This window comes from Coccinella septempunctata, chromosome 5, assembly GCF_907165205.1.
Source record: "Coccinella septempunctata chromosome 5, icCocSept1.1, whole genome shotgun sequence".
Taxonomy (NCBI): domain Eukaryota; kingdom Metazoa; phylum Arthropoda; class Insecta; order Coleoptera; family Coccinellidae; genus Coccinella; species Coccinella septempunctata.
The window spans coordinates 26,550,686-26,570,721 of NC_058193.1; the positions used below are offsets into that span (position 1 = coordinate 26,550,686).

The following is a 20,036-nucleotide window of genomic DNA, read 5'->3' on the forward strand; positions in this document are numbered from 1 at the left end:
TCAGTACTAAACATCCCAAACACTAGAATGGTATTTAAGTATATACTGAAGGGGGGTTTGTTGATATAAAATAGATATATCTTTATAATAATTGTAATATGAGCTATATACGTCAAATAAAACTACTTTGCAACTTTCTTTTTTGTAGTATCTTCCAGAAAAATCATCGTAGATATAAATGTGAAACAACCGTTGCCACTACCAAACGTTGGCATCGTTATATAAAACTTATGTCCGCCCCATACTGGAGTACGCTGGTCCTGTTTGGCATCCTGTATTTTCTCATGATGCAGAGCTATTGGAGCAAGTGCAACGGTCAGCTACAAGAATTCCATACGGTATCATAAGACCTGATTACCAAACTCGACTTGCTCTAATGAAACTGGAGACATTTGCTGATCGTAGGTTGAGGGGAGACATGATAACCACCTTTAGAGCCGTGAGAGGATTTTTTGGAATAGATTTGTCATCGTTGTTCCCACTGAATATCAACCACCTGAGAGGACATAATTATAAACTAGCTAGAGAACAGTTTTTTACAAGAAGCAGACAAAATTTCTTGAGTAACAGAGTGTTTCACCATTGGAATATGCTACCTAGCGAAGTTGTGAATGCAAGAAGCGTCAACATGTTTAAAAATGGATGGGATTCTTGGAGATCAGAAAGTGTATTTTGATTTCAATTTTGTTTTTTTGTTAGTACTACATTTGATTTTCTTATTTTATTTTGAAATGTGTATATCGATCACGTTGAGCATCAATTGTATTTTCTTTGAGTTGTATAGGTTATCCTCAACTCTGATTTTGTAAATAATAATAATAATAATAATAATATTTCGAAATAGCAACTCTTCTAGTAATAAATCCCGAAATTTCATGGACCTCTGTGCAACAGTTCGGTTTTGACGAATTTTTAACCGACCCCATCTTTTTCGTGATTTTTCAGGAGCCAACTTTCGAAAACTATCCTCCAGAAAAATCATTGTAGATCTAAATGTGATACATATTCTAATAGAGCACCACTTCTAGTAACAAATTTCGAAATTTCATAGAGCTTGTTCGAGATATTACCAGTTATCGGTCCATTAAGTTTATCGAATAAATTAACTTCCGATAATGCTTTCCTATGGAGAGTAGAGAGAAGGAGAACGATCGCTGCTTAGAGACCATAGTTTTTTTATCCCCTAAAATATGTACCAATAAGGTAGTTCATGTTTTTGCCAATAGGCGCGCTGGCGATCACGGGATGACGAAATTTTGATTTAAACTAGTTGAAGTTGGCTGAGTGAACTGTCTTCCTGGTGACAAATGATCAGAATAATATATTACTTTCGATTTTTGATAAGAGAATAACATATCTCCATGGTGAAATGTTGAAGCGTGCGCTAGTGTAAGAGTGTAAGAGAAAAGGAGAAGAGATAAATTTCAGAGTGCATTTTTGAGGGAAAATTAAAAAAACCTTACCTCAAGATTCGACTCGGAATCAATTTGTTTGTCAAGAGCACTTTTGCGATGAAGATATCAAAAAAGATGATGGATTCATTATAAACGAAATCCAAATTGTCAGCCCCCGTAAGGAGTAGACTTTTCTGAATACGAATATCTAACCAATAAAACTTCATGGTTCAGAAGTGGATATTCTTGAAGAATTTTGTTGGCATAACATAATATGTGGTTCATTACGGTTCTCAGCTGAGTATTGGAAACAGAATCTACTCTAATAAGTGATAAATTTGTGATTACTGTACCTTTTGTTGTCTTGATATGTTCTACTAATCACTGCAAATGTATATAATTTTGGAGACACATTTTTAGTACGGCGATCGTTCTCCATAATCGAGAGAATGAGAATCAAAACTAAAGAAACATAGCTATACCTACGAATTTCATTGATGTACTTTCTCTTAAATTAAAAAAGTCTGTGTCCATTTAATAAGAACATATCTAAGTGGGTAACACCTTAATCATATTGAAAATCCAGTATTCACCTGAACTAAATCAAGACAGATTGAAAATAGAATCCTAGCATATTCTAACCACTGAATTAGAAGTAGTTTATTGATGATTTTATGGAAAAAACTATCTAACGGCCAGTTTAATAATCAAATTTGAAGTCCCTTGAAGCTTCCTTTAGTGTCATTTTTGGTAGGGTTAAAGGACGCTTGATTATGAAACTGGGCCAGAAATTTTCCCATATCTCAGAAGGGCCAGAGGAAGTGTATATTTGACCTCATGTTTCTTCACGAAATATTGATGTTTTCGGTCGATAAATCTCCTCTTACATCTTCAATAAACACCCTGTAGATGTAAGCGCGTATATGAATGTAATCCGTCATCATAAAACATGAATTGATTGCACTAATTGGAAGGAATTGGAAAATTGCTATTTGGGGTAAAAAACATCGAGGGTAATAAAAATCAAACGAATAAGCTTATAAACTAACTTGCCTTTTCATATGAGTTGGATAAGAACGGATTCATCGAGCAAACATGAGATCAAAAATCCCATAAGGAATAGGAAAGTCTAGACAACAACTTAACTCTCCATAGAGTGGATATCTATATCTATATTTCAATGAAAACTTCAGAGAAGGAGTTGAAAAAAGAGAAGATAATTCCGTAACTGATCGAGAAGTAACAATTATCCGAGAATCAGCGGAATGATTCACGTGATCCCCTTCCAGGCATTCCTCTCGATAAAATCCCGCTTTTTCGATATAACCTATAACCATCTATATTTCTCTCAGACCCCCAAGGTCCCACAGGAGGGCTCGGTAGTGGCAATAAAGAAGAAAGGTAAGTAATAAGATTCCATCCCAATACGCCTGGATAAATCCAACTGGGACGTGCCTCTCGAACCGGGAATAAAAACTGACCAGGGTAAAAAAATCATGAGAGGAAATAATGTCAACGGTAACAGAAAGTTATATCGAAATAGGATTTTTTCCACCTTGACTGAAAGAAACATATAATCCGAAGCTCTATTTCAAGAAAGGTTATACAAAAAAAATCCTATCTTTCCAGATATAATATAATTAAGGTAGGCCTGCCACCAGGAAAGTGTGCTTTCATTTGTCGCAAATGTCAACAACCTAACCTAATTATGACAGGTGGTCTTTATACCCCCTTAAACTACCAAGATATAAAATTCGCATTTAAAGTAGCCGTCTCCGCTAAGTACCTCCAGACAAGTCCATTTTAAATTCATAAAACGTAGATTAATTAACGGATTAACCGAATATATATGGCGTCTCATAAGGGAAATTATTGAGGCCGTTAATTATAGTCTTGTATCATAAATTTGCGCCGATATAAAAGTGCATTAATTTGCATTCATTACCAATAACGAAACTAGACGTTTATTATTTCTCAGTTTGAAATCTTTTCTGGTACAATATATTACAATCTTCAAGAATGGTTAACAACATAAACTTGAAGCTAAATTGAAATTCAAATTAAGGAATATTCAACACGTCACTACAATTCACAGCTATGAGGATTCAGATATATCTCGAACTCTATGTTGTTTTCAAAAACGCGGTTGCACATGAGTAATATATTGAGAGCTTCTATCTTGGGGATATACTGGATTTCAATGGGATCACTAATGAAGCTCCCAATCAGCTAGGATAAATATGCAACATCATAAATATCAGTTTGATATTATACCTTTGATGGAGCTTTTTCTAAAGAGTTTGATCATTAAAATGCATATCCATAGTTGCTTATACAATCTTAGTGGAAAAATTGATGTTAACGAAAATTTTTAAGAATCCAGTAAAATTTTCACTGCTATGGTGCTATTATAAATTTATTTCTTTCTTCTCGATCGTAAGGATGCGATCCTAAATGACAATCTTTGTTTGTTACACACCTCATACCTATGCGTTGATAGGAATTCGCCTTATTTTACAAAATGGATAGGAAACATGTTGATTACAAAATTAGCTGATACCAAACTCATTTAAAACTGCGAGAAAATTGCAGAGAAACAAAGGAGGAAAGAAATAAGAAGAATACGGTAGAGCCAATGAGAGATAAGACGAAAACACACTTCTACAAAAGTAGGGGAGATTCAAGCACTTATTATCGCATGAAGGATTAATATTTAAGATGAGATGTGCTGGATATTCCATAAAAGAATGCAAGCTGATCAGAAATTATAGAAGATTTACTTGAAAGTGGAAGTACAATGCTCCACAATCAGATATACGGAAGCTGGAGTGCCTCAAGGGTCACAATTTGGACCACTACTGTACAACATATACATAATTCAAGATATACTGAAAAATCAAAGAACAATGCCAACGCTATATGCCGACGAGACTAGAATCGCAATTCGTCATCGCAAACCAAAAGTCATAGAACGAATTTTACAAGAAGCTGTCGACGAAATAAATGACTGGTATGTCAAGTGGAAAATAAAGCCCAATGGGTAAAAGAGCCAAGCGATATTACTACAGAAGAGCATTCTACAACAATTCTGGAGTTCGATGGAGGAGAAATCGAATGAAAAAACGAAGCAAAATATTTAGGTATCATCCTAGACAAAGGTCTTACTTGGAGAAGCCATATCAAACAAGCCATTTGACAAAACTAAGGAAGCAATGAATAGACTCTATCCCATGATAGGAGCCAAATATCGAAAGAGACAAAATTGAAAATAACCAAAGCCATTGCTAGACCACAACTGATATATGGATTAGGTGCAAAAAGCCTTATCTAAAGAATTCGGAGACAGAAAACAAGCTGCCACGATATGCATTAGAAGCCCTCTGGTTTGTTAGGAACAAACAGATTTATCGAGATTTGAAGTGGTGAACCATCAAAGAATTTATGAAGAGGAAGGCAGTAAAGTTATTCGAAATAGCGAAAGCACATCCGAATGAAGAATATAGGAGATTAGTGGACTACGACCCGGAGAAAGAAAAGGGAAGAATGAGAAAATATAAAAGAAGAGCAAGAGAAAAAAATAAGAAACTTATTGAGACAAAACAATGAAGTGATATCCAACAGAGGATAAACACATTAATCCAACCACGATAGTGTGCGAGAAGAAATAAACCGATTAAGGTCTTAGTTCTTAGGAATTCTACATAAACCCTCCAATATTGGAAGATATGACTGAAGTATCAAATGGTTTTAAGCAGAACATGCTTAATGACGATCAAATTAAACAAGGAACTACATAACTACATAAAAATTGCGACTGAGATGAAAGACCCTCTTTTTTCTGGAGGATCTCTCTTTCGCTGTTCACAGAAGGCCATTCAACGCCATCGAACGACCTTCTTCTTGGCCACGGTCCGCTGCCCGCGCCAAGCGAGTCCGTTCATCCGCCGGCATGAATGCAAGCTCGCGGTACTAGAAGTGCAGTTTATTGACCATTTTTTCCTTATCGCTCGGCATACGCCCAAGGAGCAGGCGATTAACCGCTACTCTGGTTCAGCTCTCGCGAGGCAGCCATTATCTTAAACGTCGCGAATTTTTAACGTCTGAATAATGCTTGGTTTGGTTTCCTGGGGAGGAAGGGGAAGCTCTGCGAGCACTGTTGAGTCAGTTGAGATGAGAGTAGCAAAGTATAATGCGAAGATAAGCCTTCGGCTTTCATTAAATCCGATGGGTGCTGGAGCGGTGCTTAATGATTTCATGTATTACCTACGTTCGTTTTGGTGATTCGCCCAGAGCTAGGTAAGCAGTAGAGCTTTGGCTTTGGGCATCTGAAATTGTTGCTTAGGAAAACCATCAATTTCTCCATATATTTATTTCCACTGAAGATGCAGTAACATCATCAGTGAACAGCCTTTCAACATTGGATATCGTTCAGATCATTCTAGGCATCCCTAGCAGTACTGCTTTTTACATGATTCTATAGATATTTTCGTCCAACTTAAGACGCTTCAAATTCTCTTTCAGTTTCTTCGGTTCATCTGTTGATGAAATGACAATAGTGATGGTCTTGATATCTTCTAACTTACATCTCCTGGTTTGTTCTTCCAGATCTCTGTATTTCGAAATCTTTTTGATGTGCCTACCTATCAGGTTGATGTTAGGAACCCCAAGGTTGATGAAATACCCTATTCTCATCTTTTTCCAGTAAAGTCAGGTCTATTGTGCTCTTTTCTTTCCGGTCTGTGAGAACCGTGATAATCATTTTCCAACACAAATGGTGATTGTAATGAGGGACCTTCTCTGAGCTTAGAAGTTGGTATTTTATTGCCATTTCTTGGTGTAAAATCTTGGCAACAGCATCGTGTCTATTCTTCTAGCATCCCCTGGTGATGTGCTGGATGGTTTCGTGTGTCGTACAGCCATAACGACAGCTATTGTCCTCCACTGAGGTATCTGAGCTGATGCAATTTTACCCTTTGATGATTTTCGGAAATATCAATGCTTGGAATTGATAAAAATATCCCCACATAAGTGATAACCTCTATGATTCATGATTTATGTTTTTGAGAAGAAAACAGTAGAAATATATCTATATATTCTTGAAATCTGCTATTTTTTTCCAGGTCAAAGATGCTAAAACGAATACTAGTTTGCCAGTTTGCCTTCAGAATGTACAGCTCTGCTACACAATTCCAGAATTAAAAGGAAATTCTTGTTCAGCATGCCTGTGGATTCTACCTTTTAAAATTCCTGTAGAAGGTTCAAGCTTCAGAACTCTATGAAACTTTTCGAAATCGTCCAGATCTCAGTTTTTCATTAACTCAAAAACGAAGTTTTGAGCCTGGGTAATTTTCGTTTCATTAAACGGTTGCTTTTAAACAAGTTCTGAAATTTTCAAATCAACAAAAAAAAAGGATTTGAACGTCATAGGTCGTAGGAAGCAACGCCTAACTTTTACAATCGATTGCGTTTAAAACGATACAACGATTTAGACATTCATTGCTAGAATTCAGCCCCTACAAAAAATTGCAAAGTACAAAAAAAAGTCCGAAAATTTCTGTGTTTTTCATACCCCAAAAGTCAAGCTCTGATATAAAATTGTCGCAAATTTTACTCTTCCCTCATTTGGGTACACAAAGCAGGAACCATTTGTAGCTCGTGCGACATTTTAGGAGGATTTTTTTGGCTTAATTTGCCTAGGCTGTGGTTGCTCGGATATACGAGAGCTGGGACTGCTTTTATACAATTAGCCAAGCGTTCGGACAAAAAAATATACCCACCCTCTTTTACATCAACTACTCGAAACTTTAGAACAGAATCTGACAGCTATATTGCGCTTACACGAAAAAGATACTCCCCTCTGTCTGCCGAAGTAATCGCAACGTACCCGAGGATATTAATTTTCTTGTTCATTCTCGAAAAAGAGACCAGAAAAACCAACTTCGCATTCCTCCGAGGATCCAATTTGTTTCGCAATAAAGCTTCTGATATGAGACCGACCGAATTGTTTTTTTTCCACATCGAAACAGGGAGATTTCCAGAAGTGTTTCTTATATTCCCGTCGCGATAGAATTGTGTTCTGAAAGGGGGAAATGCCTTAAGCTCATTGAAGTTGGATTGGAGGAATGTAACAGGAAATGGCGACAGGAGTTATTCCACTATTCCAGCGTGTTTTTTAGGAAGTAATAACAACGAGCGTTAGTTTCCCTCGATAGAACTTCTCGAGAAAATCGTTGGGTATATTCAATATGAGATATGTTAGTAGTTTTTTATTGGTTTAACTGAATAACACTTCAATTAACAAGGGGACTCAGTTCCCCGAAATTTTATTACATCTCGGAACTCAAGGATCTCGTCAAATGCACATTTTATTCGAAACTTGCATGGCTATCGGGCACTGCATGAAATTTATTGATATTGAGAATACTTGAATTGAAGATTGGAAGGAAAGTTGTAATACCTACATCTACAGTTCATGACGATAAGGAGGCCACAGGAAAAGCTTTAGGCACAAGATTTTGAGAGTCAATAAAAATCTGGAAATTTCTAAATTTCGATACGTTTATTAGGTACAAGTTTCACCATTTCAGTGAGTTGAGGAATGTTTCAAAAAAACTGCTGAATGTAGAATATTTCCAGCATATAAAATCAAACCTTCATTCATCATCATTTCAAGATCCTCGAAAGAATTTCACCCCATATGGAAAAGTTAATCGCAATGAATCTTTTTCTCGCCTTGTACAAAACATCCTAAACCTTATAATATTATTATATCTCCTATCCGTTTTTCCCTCCGAGGGCCGCTAAAAAAGATGATAGGAAAAGGTTTCAGCACTCTGCCTCCCTATCTCCGGTGTCTGCAGTCAATGAAGTATCGATTCCATTATATTCTCAGAAGTATCCGAATAATGTTTTATCCGCCTTCTCTTCGCGTTTGTCCCTTACCCAGGAATTCAATTAAAAAGTTCCCGTCAATTTCAATTATTCCAGTCTGGTCCAATCTTCCCGATTTGATTCCGGAAATTTTCCCCTAAGTGGACATGTTTCAGCCTTGATGCATTATGGTTTCGTTAATCTTGGAGAATCGATTGAGGATTCTTAATGAATTCTGTGTTCTTCGAGTAATTTTTAGATATACAGGGTGAGTCTTTGACTCGCATGAATACTTCTACAGTAGGTTCTTGAGGTGAAAAAAAACTTTTTTCTATGGCATTTTTTCCGATTCGGCCCTTATAAAAAGATATAGACATTTTATAATTTCATAATGAGCTGTGTCACCCCTGGAAAAACTAAATTTCCTTCGGAATAACTAGCTAAATCTATGACGTTACACATCTGTGGATCTTATAAACCGAGTTGTATTCAGCCAGTACCCAATTTTTTAAATTTCACTGATACTTTTCAATTTTTGAATATCATTCTTTTGACCTCAAGAATCCACTGTTAAAATATTTCATCCAAGACATTCGTAGTGTAACAGTTGTCAATGTACAGAAACTTCGGTGCCTTCTCTTTTGATTGTTCTTCACATGTGCCATTTTCCGCATAATTGATACGACTTATCACAACTTGTCCATCGGGCTAAGTAGAGGCTCCAATCAGCATCCCGAAGTTCAATCAATCTTACCATGTCCATACTAGCCAACATCCATAATTAATAAAGGTAAGATACGGAACAGTGGTCTGCAAACCACTAGGTCTGTCCAATGGTTCGTGTGCACAGCGCGTGAGATGAAATTGGTATGTTGAGATTGTTTGTCAACAACAGTTATGCACACTCTTTCTATACTATAAGTCAGGGAATCGAAGATACAATTGAAAACAGTTTTTACTGATAAGTTTGGGACATTTATGCACATTTCATTAAATCAAATCATTATGTGCAAATAGTCGGATACGAATATTTCCAGTAAAAAGATTCTTCATCATGATATCGGAGATATCGGAGATAACATTGAAAAATCTAGCCAAAACTGCATTGCATTTGGCAATAGCAGTATTTTTAAGGCCCGATTGCACAGGTTTAAGCCAAGTTTTAAGTTGATCCCATATTTTGACAGATTGAACTAGGATCAACGTTGAAATCAGCTTTTAATCCTGGACTACATAACGGGTTCTAAGTTTTCGAGAATCATAAATGATGAATTGTGAAAGTTTAAAACCTATATCAGACTCCCTTCTTAAGCCCGTTTGTAACAGCCGAGAATTCTCTACCAAATTTTGGTAATAAAACGGCTGAGATTATTTTGCACGCAACTGTACAACAACGGTAAAGAATTCACGGCGCATGATTTCTCCAATAAATTTTCTAGATAATTCTCGGCTGTTGCAAACTCTCGGCTTTAGAGAGTAAATTAAAACCTTTAGATTTATTCTTTAGGAAGCTTTCTGTCCTATTGACAATAATAATAATTATAAAAAAAAAACTTTCAAGAATATAATCCAGAGGATTTTCATTTATTGTACATCCTACATTTAATATTCTGAAGCAATTTTGTTACCTGATAAAGAACAAACCTACTTACTACTGTTTTGAACCCCCTTTCCTATTTTCCCCGATCGCCGCATTTTCATAAAATTTCCATCATAACCTTCTCCTTCCCTAGGTAAATATTCTGGTCTAGTACCTTAAATCTCGAAAGAGTCCATAAAAGTTGGAATTATATAGGCAAGCCGGGAAAGTTTAGTGTTTGTCTTCCCTCAACTTGGAAGTTATCCGTTTATCCTTTGGAACTTAATTCCTTGAGTGTTTGTGGAACATTATGCTTTTTAATTTTGTAGTAGTCGGTTGGAATGATAATAAACCTGAAAATTTGATAAAAGACCATCGGGTGTTGGGGTTGTTGATGCTCGATAATGTTTCGTTAATTTCGTAGGTATAGAAGTTAGCCAGCTAAACAGCAGTTGACAATATTATGGTTTGAATCACGAGCAGAAACGCGAATATAGGTTTAACTCATGAAAATTAAGGAAGACAAAAACTTACAATTACCAATTCGAGGATGAAGCCTCCAATACTAACTGATAACACTCACCTTCAATTTAAAACATGTACAAACAACGCATCGTAAAATAATACCTACGAAATTCTTATCTTAGCCGATATACAGGGTGCTCTTCAAGCTCTATGACAAACTTTGGCAGATGGTAGCTGTGCTTATTCTAAACATTTTTTTCCTATGAACATATATCCGATTCGTTTTTGTTCAGAAGATACAAGCATTTGAAAAATCATTAATAAATTTAAATTTTGAGACTATAAAAATTGTTCAAAGTGTCCACCTTCGGCTTGAATGCAAGCTTCATATCGACGAAGTGAAGATGCCTATACTCGGCGGATCAGATTTGGGTCGTTTCGTATTTGGTTTGCTGCTGGTCTTGAATTCTATCAAGTAATTGTTGATGAGATTGGATTTCAACATGATAAACAAGCTGCTTCATATGTTCCCATAAATAAAAATCCAAGGGATTTAGATCAGGCGAACCATATGGCCCTTGTATTGTTTCATGGTATTATTTATTCAGCCAACTGACTACTTGTCTCCCTCTATGTGGAAGTACATCATCGTGCTGATACCACATATTTCCAACAATGTTGAGCACTGAGTCATCAATGAAGTCAAACAGGTTGTGCTTCAAAAAATTTTTATACAAATCTGCCTTTAAACGATCATTTATAACATGAACTGGCATCAAATCATTGTTGAAATCCCACCGCAAACGTTTACATTGAAATGTTGCTGACATCGTCTTTGTCTGATGGCATATGGATTCTACAGTGACCATACATGTTCATTATGGTTATTGTTGATATCTCTTTGATGCCTATTTTCTATTATAACTCAAATGCTACTTGAATCACAAGATGACTGTGCTTGAAAAGTGTAATTTCATGTTACCCACTTCAAAGCATTCTGAATTTTCGGAATTAAAGGGTCATTTTTTAAGCGTTGTTTTTTTAAAAATCGAATAAAACACTCAATTTGCATCATATATTCAAAATTTTTATTGAAATTGATAACTTAGCCTTTGCCATCTACATTTTAAGGATAACTTCATGTAAATGTTGTCCGCGGCTCCGTTTCAAAAGGTTCATTCGGAAGGTCCAATTTTGCGTCACTTTTTGGAGCATTTCTGCCTATATTCCGCGAATTACGAGTGTTATGTTATCCTGTAAGGCTTCAATCGTGTTCGGTTTGTCCACATACACTAACAACTTTACATAACCCCACAAGAAATAGTCCAGAGGCGTCAAACCGCATGATCTTGGCGGCCAATTCACATGCCATTTCGAATTTCGAGAGATAAGCTGCTCACCAAATTCATCCTTCAACATATTTATTGTTTCACGAGCTGTGTGGCATGTGGCACCGTCTTGATGAAACCACATGTCAACCAAGTTCAACTCGGCCAATTGGGGCAAAAAAAAGTTGCGTATCCTGCATGGCACGATATCGTTCAAAAAAGTGACGCAAAATTGGACCTTCCGAATGAACCTTTTGAAACGGTGCCGCGGACAACATTTACATGAAATTATCTTCAAAATGTAAATGGCAAAGGCCAAGTTATCAATTTCAGTAAAAATTTTGAATATATGAAGCAAATGGGGTGTTTTATACGATATTTGAAAAAACTACGCGTAAAAAATCACCCTTTACATCCGAGAAATACCTATTTAGGTATGAGTGAATAGCCGCCCCTATCGACTACCATGTTTTTCAGCAACCCCCATCTGAGTAATCAAGAGAAACAAGTAGAACCAATATTTTCACGCACGAACGATGTCAAACTATCCTCGTACTTATCAGATCAAACGGAGCCCGGCCTTAGAACGGCCGCAGCTGCTTCATCAACAGCCTGTCATAAATCCTGGGCGAGAGCATGGGCAAGAATTCAAGAAGTGAAGTCTTGAACTGACCCGACTGCCCTAGTAGCGCTCCAGGGGTACGAACCACGCCTAGTAACGAGAAGCTGAAAATCGGCAACTTTCGTACCAGATGATTTTAATAAAAGTCAAATGGGAAAGGGTGTGTTCGTTGGAATTAACGAGCACCTCATTAGGCGTGCGGAATTCCACAGCTCTACTTATTAAGTTCTTCTTGGGCTACGGAGATTAGACGTGTTTTCGGATCTATTCAATTTCAGCTTCGATGGATATTCTTCATTATGACTTGGATTCTTTTTTAATGGCCAAACACGACGAAATTTGGCATTTGGAACTCTGAAGCCACTTACATTATATCTGTAAATGGTAGCAACTCATTTTTTTGCGTCACGATATCATGCCCAAATAGGTAACGATAGATAATAGTAGAGTGATGGTGAGATGAACATTTTGAGTACAGCAATTCTTTTTTTAAGAAACGAAAATTGTCTCTTTTCTCCCATCGGAGAGTTGATAAGGGGGAGAGAGAGAGACTTGACCATAAGTTTGTTTACCAGTAAAAACATTGAAAGAAAACAATTTCCAATGACCAACGATTGCCTATGTCAAGGTTTTCATCATCAGATGGATTAGCATTTGAAATACATATTTTCTATTTCAGAGTCACTCTCTCTTATTTCTGAGGTGTTTTTTACTTTTTCGAACCTTTGTATATTTTTTAATATTTATTTCTATTATTCAATTTTCTTTTCTTGAAGCAAACTATAATCTATGCTCAGTGCGGGAAACTTGGACCACTGATTATGTCTCCTGACCATAGCATGGGTCAAGTCTCTCGCACTCCCTTTTAGTCTATTCAACAGATGTTTTCTTGAAACTTTTACAACTATCATTAAAAAGGCTCATCGTTTGTAAAACAATATTAATCAATGAAAGCAATAAAACTGAATAACACCACGCACCTATCAAACTTTTGAGACAGGGTAACAAACAAAAATTATTTAATTTCTTACCCCCTTCAACCCCCTCACTCCTGAACTGTTCTGATGGCGGCCAAAATGGAGCCGCCACTAGTTGTGCCTTGTTATGACTGTGTCGCAAGCTATTTACGATACCGGTAGCGCGAAATTTAAATTGAAATATTTGAGGTGGTTCAAGTCTCCCACCTGAGCAAGTCTCCCGGACTCCCCTTACTTATCTTGTAACAATCCCCGAAATTGTATTCAACTGGTTTTATAGGTGAACAAGTCAAGAAAATATACTCGTTGGCATAAGAAGAGTAATACTCAGAAGAAATAATTTATGTACCTAACTAGATTTGCTGGCAAAATGATTGTCTTACATCGATAATGACTTACTCCCATTGCTACTAACCGTTTTCTGCCACAGTTGACGACAGTTGTCCACGGTTGGACAACGCTATTAAAGAAGTTTAAAGGAGCTAATGAGACGATACAGTAAACGCATAGTACCCTCTTCTTCAAAACATTTGACGCGCAGTAGAGCAAAACAGTCTTTTAACCACTTATCTTGACGCCTCCTGGGTAAACCATCTGGTCTTCTGTCCATCACCGTCATTCGTCATTACAATCCAACTGAAGCGGCTGTCAATTTCGGAATTGAATGAATTAGCAATTCTATAAGCAACAAGCTCGATAACATGATGGTTATGATGATGTTTCCGGACTTCTTGACATAAACTAAGATATGAAATTTACCCCCAGCATAGGAGCCTTCTATGAGACACAAGCTGTCCTCCACACTTATACTCAAGAGCTCAAGGTGCACACATCGACATATCAAAAATATAAGCCAGGCCACGATGACAGAATCGATGACTTGGTAATGCCCTAATACCATAAAGCAACTTTGAGTAAGGATACTATTCTATGCGTGTCAGCGACATCGAAGAAAGTAAAAAAACATTTGAACTTGCGATGATGGCATGTCTGCTCCTGAACCCTTTTGTGTGTCTGGGACAACCAATTTAAGCTGCGATCTGTTAATAAGAGCGAAACAATAGCAGAAGTAGGATTGCTCACAGGATACTGCACACTTCAATACCATCCCTTATAAATCAGGGGCAAATAGAAAATAATAAAAATTATTACAGGGGATTAAAATTTATTTATGTAAAAATAATAAAAGATGAAAGGTTTAAACAAAATATGGCCATTCTGTTGAGAAAAAAAAATCAGATTGAACAAATTGTGTCAGCACGTTTTCACTTAAATTCTCAGTTTTTGACTTCTGCCTGATTTGGGAGGATATCAGCCCACACGAGGGTTGAATTTGAAGTGGGATAGAAGGATATATTGACTTCCCTGAACATAGCATTATCCCTGCAATCGCATATGGAATTTCGCCAATGAAAGACGTAAGGAACAAATAAAAAAGATTCCGGTGTGCAAAAAATACAATAACTTGAGTCCGACTTTTGTCATGTGAATGTAAGGCATGCTCATGCGAATATTATGAAGTAGGTGAACGCTGAATGTCCGCAAGATTCTTAGCCCAGCCTTTGCATTCTTCTTGTATCTATCTCATTTTTCAGCATTATCCACGTGAATAATGTACTGGTTATGGTGCGGGCGCTGTAACCTCTCACTGACCATCAACAGAAGAGAAATCACGTTACCTCAGAACAAGTGATATCATTCCTCACTTTCTCGTGAAAAAATAAAACTAATAAATGTGCCACTCGGTTCCACGCCTCTCGTTCTCTCTTACGTCGAACCAGAAGCACATAATGGCAGATCAACTAAATCTTTGAAATGCAGAATTAGAAAGGGAACAAGTCCGAAGTCACGATTCTCTGTAGAAAACGTTTTGAGGTGAAACCATTTTTCACCGTGTCAATATAGACTATCGGATAAGAAATGCAGAAAAACGTTATGGCCGAGCAAGGATTTACGAATGCATAGAAATGGATATAAAACGAACAAGTTACAACCGTATAAACGGAACCATTTCGAAGGAGTCGGCAAATGACGATAAAAGCGAAGTTATGATTATTGGGAAATAGATTATATCGATTTATCGGCACTGTTTCGCTATAAGAGAATCACTCTAAGCGATGTAATTATTCCAAAATCCAAGAGTGACGAAAAGTGTGATCCATATTCGATGAAATCATACAAATGTGATCAAATTCGATAATTTGCGCTCTTACATTACATTTCAAGCACGTGATGAGATCTGACACGAAAGGAAACTAAGAAATATCAAGAGGGATTCTTCGCTATTCAGAAGCTTCAGACAGCACATGAGCATCACTGGGCTTCAGATGAGCTAATGAGGAGGTACTCTACCTTGCTATACAGGGAGTTGCAACGATAAAATGATAGCGAGCTTCCAAAGCGAATTTTTATTTTTGATTATCACGAAAAACGTTTTCTCGTAAATTCCACTCGTTATAAAATTTCGAACAAAGATTCAGGAGAAAATAATGCTCAAGCTGAGGAGCATCGTTAAGCTTGGAATTAGAGATCTCTTTGACATGTGTACCTACGTTAAGGAAATTAATACACGAGTCGAGAATTATGGCAACAACGGAAGATTTTATGACCATCAGAAAACAATTTCAAGAGAATCAAAAAATGTATAGTTAAATGCATATGTAGGTCACTTCGAGAATTTATTATTTTAATAGATGATCATAATTGATATTACATTTATATTGACAGAAAAAATCTCGATTAGCATATTTCTTTGAGATACTACCTAACGCCAGTCAAAACAAAAGTATCTTAGGTTAGGTTCACATGTGAACCTAACCTAAGATACTTTTGTTTTGAACGAATATAAAACTGTTTAAACAATCGTCATACTCAAACTATATATCCAAAAAATATAAGCGGAGAAATATTCTTCATACCAACTATACCACTCCACTCATACTTGTTTTTTGAAGAGTGTATTTGTTACATGTTAATGAAGACAGAGTGAAATTGATGGGATAAACGAAAACTCTCTTTGCTGCTTCGAATCCTCCAAACACCGAACAGTACTTCAACCTCGAAACTTCATAATTTTCCACGAAACAACTTATCACTTCAATAATCCGATTCATGATTTATAGGAATTGATAGTTGGAAAGTTAAAAGGAGTTACTGAAAGTTGTGCATAATCCATTTTCACACTTACCGAACTTTTATCCTTGTTGATTATCTCTAGGGGTGCCTGTATGCTGGGCTTTCCCAGATACCAATCTTCCCTCGGATTGTAATCACTTAGGAAGTCGACTAGACGTGGAATGTTGACGTAGTTGTCGTCGTCGAAATGACAAAACCATCTGAAATTAAAAATGATTGATGATGATGATGGCATTGAGCAATATTCATTGGAAAGCACTGCATAGATATCATAGGCTCATACCCTGTTTTTTTCAATTCATTCATTAATCTAACAACAGTTTTAGTAAAAACTCAAGAAGAATAAAAGAGCGTTATGCATTGTGAGCTGTGATTTCTAGAGATAAAAGTCAGTGACTTCGTTAGAGTGAATCACAGCATCAAAACGAGATTGGAAATTCTTTATGATTTGAACCAAGGGAATCCCTTTTCTTTAAGAACGTTTGGGGAATCTTAGAAATAAGAACTCATTTTGTGGAAGACCCGCCAGCCATCTCCGTCACTGGTAGAAATAAGTGTTAGTTGTTAGTCCTGATCAATATCCATTTCGTTCGCCTTCTCCCATAGTTTGACAGAATGGTCCCAAAAATGTTGATTTTTAGAGGTCATTAGATTGTAGATTCAAGGGGTTTCATAGCACAGCGATCTTAAGGTCTATTGTCCTCCCATCAGAGCTGTTCTGGCCATTACGTAGTCTACAGCTCGCCCTTCAGTCCTAGGGTTCTATTGAACTCCAGTATCTGGTATGTCTTCACTTCTACAAGTTTCTTGTCCTCAACATAATTTGCGTTGACTAGCAATGGTGAGGCGTTTCGTCACCAAGTACTCTAGAGTTTCCTCCTACTCCCAAAGAATCTGCAGTCGTCGTTTTCTGCTAGACCCAGTTTTATTGGGTGCTTTCAGAGGTGGCAATGCCCTTCAAGAAATTTCGTAAGGAGCTGAGGCATATTCTTGCTAAGATCCATACAGATACTTGAGATACTTCTTAGATCTTGCAAGAGTGTTTCTTAAGGGTTTTTTCCTTCTCCTGAAACTTTTTTTTGTAGGTGCATTTACTTATACCACAGAAAGGCTCTGGGCCAATGAAAAGAGTTGTGCATTGGCCAAGTTGTATAAGCTTCATTTCCTTCGATTCCGGAGTGACCAGGAACCTATTCTAAGTAATCGTTGTTATTCTTGTCAAACTTCTGTCAGAGGTACCTTTTCAGCATTGAAATGAAGAAATTTTTCCCGAATAACAGCAAAACACCCCCAAAATCGTGAATCGATAACGAAACGTGATTCCTATCATCCTGCTGCGTAAAATCCCCGCAATCAACGCTTCCGCGAAGCCATCTGAAACTGTTGGACAGTGTTAGCACATCCTGCGCTGTTATTAGGGCCATTTCCGCGCATTCTGGCCATTCGCAGCAGTTTGACGAGCAACATTTACAGCGGAATTGATTCGAATGTCCGCCAGCCATTATAGTGAGCCAGTGTTTAATTTATGGTACATAATTCTCTATGCACACACTGACCGCGTAGCTTTACGCCGGTGACACTTTCACGCGTTATTGTCTTTCGGCCGAATCCCATTTGCGAGATATGAAAGGGCGCTTTATTAGTGATAATGAAGAGATAAAGCGGCGTCCAGATGGGAAGCACGTTGGTAAAGCAACGCAACATCGATCAAATGATTTTTTGATACGCGGTCTGTATAAATGATCATGGAAACATCGCAGTTGTCTTTGAAATATAGTTTGCTATTCTCACAAAGGATTTCTAACTTTACCTATTAGTTGGAGAGCCGACGATGCTAAATCGGGATTTACTCGAGTGTCTTGGAGACCTAGTGGATTTTGAAGATTAGATGGTAGCAAGAAAAATATATGCACTTTCATCGGTGGGGAAAGCGTCTGCAGGTTTTCAGAGATTAAGATAATATATATGCCCTACGTGTCTCTGCCGAGATGCAGAGTGCAGAGGTGCATTTTTTTGAACTATCTTCCTTCCTGTACCTCTAATTGTTTCTTTATTCAATATGAAAGTTGTAGATAATAAAATTCCATACAACTTTTGTCTGGAGCAATTTTACATTCACTCAACCGTTTTCGAGTTAGAGGGCTATAAGGGCGAGGAGCTTAGCCACACATGCGAAAAGCCAGATCAATGTAGAAACCCAGTCTAATGTACATTCATCGCCGTATATCTCAAAAACGTTCAAACGTAGAAAAAATTGCTTCGGACAAAATTTGTAGAAAATGTTATGTTCTATAACTTTCATGATGAATACGAAAACAATTTGAAGCCCAGGAGGGGAGATTATTCAAACTGATTTTTGTGACCTTTATGGAAAAAAATATTGTGAATATTTGGGAGCTTTGAATATTGTCACCTAAAAGTGAGAAACTTAAAAAATGGACAAAAAATTGAGTTAGATAAGATATTCAAAACATTGGTTATGTTTTAAGTTTCAACTTTTTTAACTTTTATAAGAGCAGTATAGTTCACAGAATTCTCAAAACGGCTGCAAATTTTATAATCAGAAATGTCTTTAGACAAGTTCGAACCAAACATTTCATGATAATTGAATTGACACTTCCAAACTTCGTCTATTAATCGTATCATGTCTTCAGTAGAGAATTACTGAAGGATCCATTTAGGGAAATACGATATTATTTCGGAGTTGAGCTGCTAACAATGTTTATTGTTTTAGCGTGTCTGATACGGCAAGCACACCGAGCCAACTTTCCTAGCTATTTCACGTAGGTAGGAACAGTAAAGCTCACTTATCGCTTTCCAAGTAAGTTCTAAAATGATAACTATTTCACGAATGAATCTGCAACTTTATTCTAACAAAGGGAATTCTCGGTGCAATTGAGTTTGTGTAAATCTACGAACTTTCCAACACGTTCGAAAACTCGACAATTCAATGATGAACGGGAAAAAACTCTCTTTCTGTCCAAGCGATTTTTTTAGTTTCATCGAATGAAACATCATTTCACAGAAAAGATGTTAACTCAGTTCAGAGGTGAATATTAATACGTAAAAGATTTTTTGATAATCCAATAGCTATTATGCAGCACAATTGGGTGAACCACGTGGCTTTATATGAGATTTAGCCTTTCATTCACAACTCTATACGTAATATTCTGAACCAACTTGAAGACCGTTCAAGAAAACCTATTTACAAACCCTAGAGGAGCTTTGCAGGAATCTCATGGTAGATTAAGTATATTCTAATTAAAAAAAAACAGTTTGGGTGATGAGAAGATAAAGATAGAAGGTTGAATTCCATTCTTCTGAATGAACAAATTTTGATCAATCATTACTTTGTCTTCAATCTGTAAATGTTTAAATTGAAGGGGACTGCATTTCACAGATAGCAAAGTAATTGTTGTCTTTCTATTGAATGAATTAAGTCGCAATAGATGTAGTATTTTATTATAATCAAAAGTGAAGAACAGCTGTATCAAATATTCAATTTCCTTCCACAAGCAGCATTGGAATGAATTAACGCTGTATCTGTTCATAATCTTGAGATTTTCGAATAAACAGCAAGCTCATCCTTGTTATAAATTCTCCTACACTGAACGTAAAAACTAATTTTATTAATTCCAATGCTCCATTAACGTCGGCCAATTTCAT

General features: G+C 36.8%; 1 protein-coding gene across 1 annotated transcript in view; it reads right to left on the reverse strand.

Annotated features, from left to right (window-relative positions):
• Positions 1-20,036, reverse strand: part of LOC123314170 (fringe glycosyltransferase) — a 127,555-nt gene that overhangs the window by 56,903 nt on the left and 50,616 nt on the right. Inside the window, exon 5 of the mRNA XM_044899291.1 lies at positions 16,423-16,570. Within this exon, the coding sequence (XP_044755226.1) occupies positions 16,423-16,570 (148 nt within the window). The remainder of the gene's footprint in view (positions 1-16,422; positions 16,571-20,036) is intronic.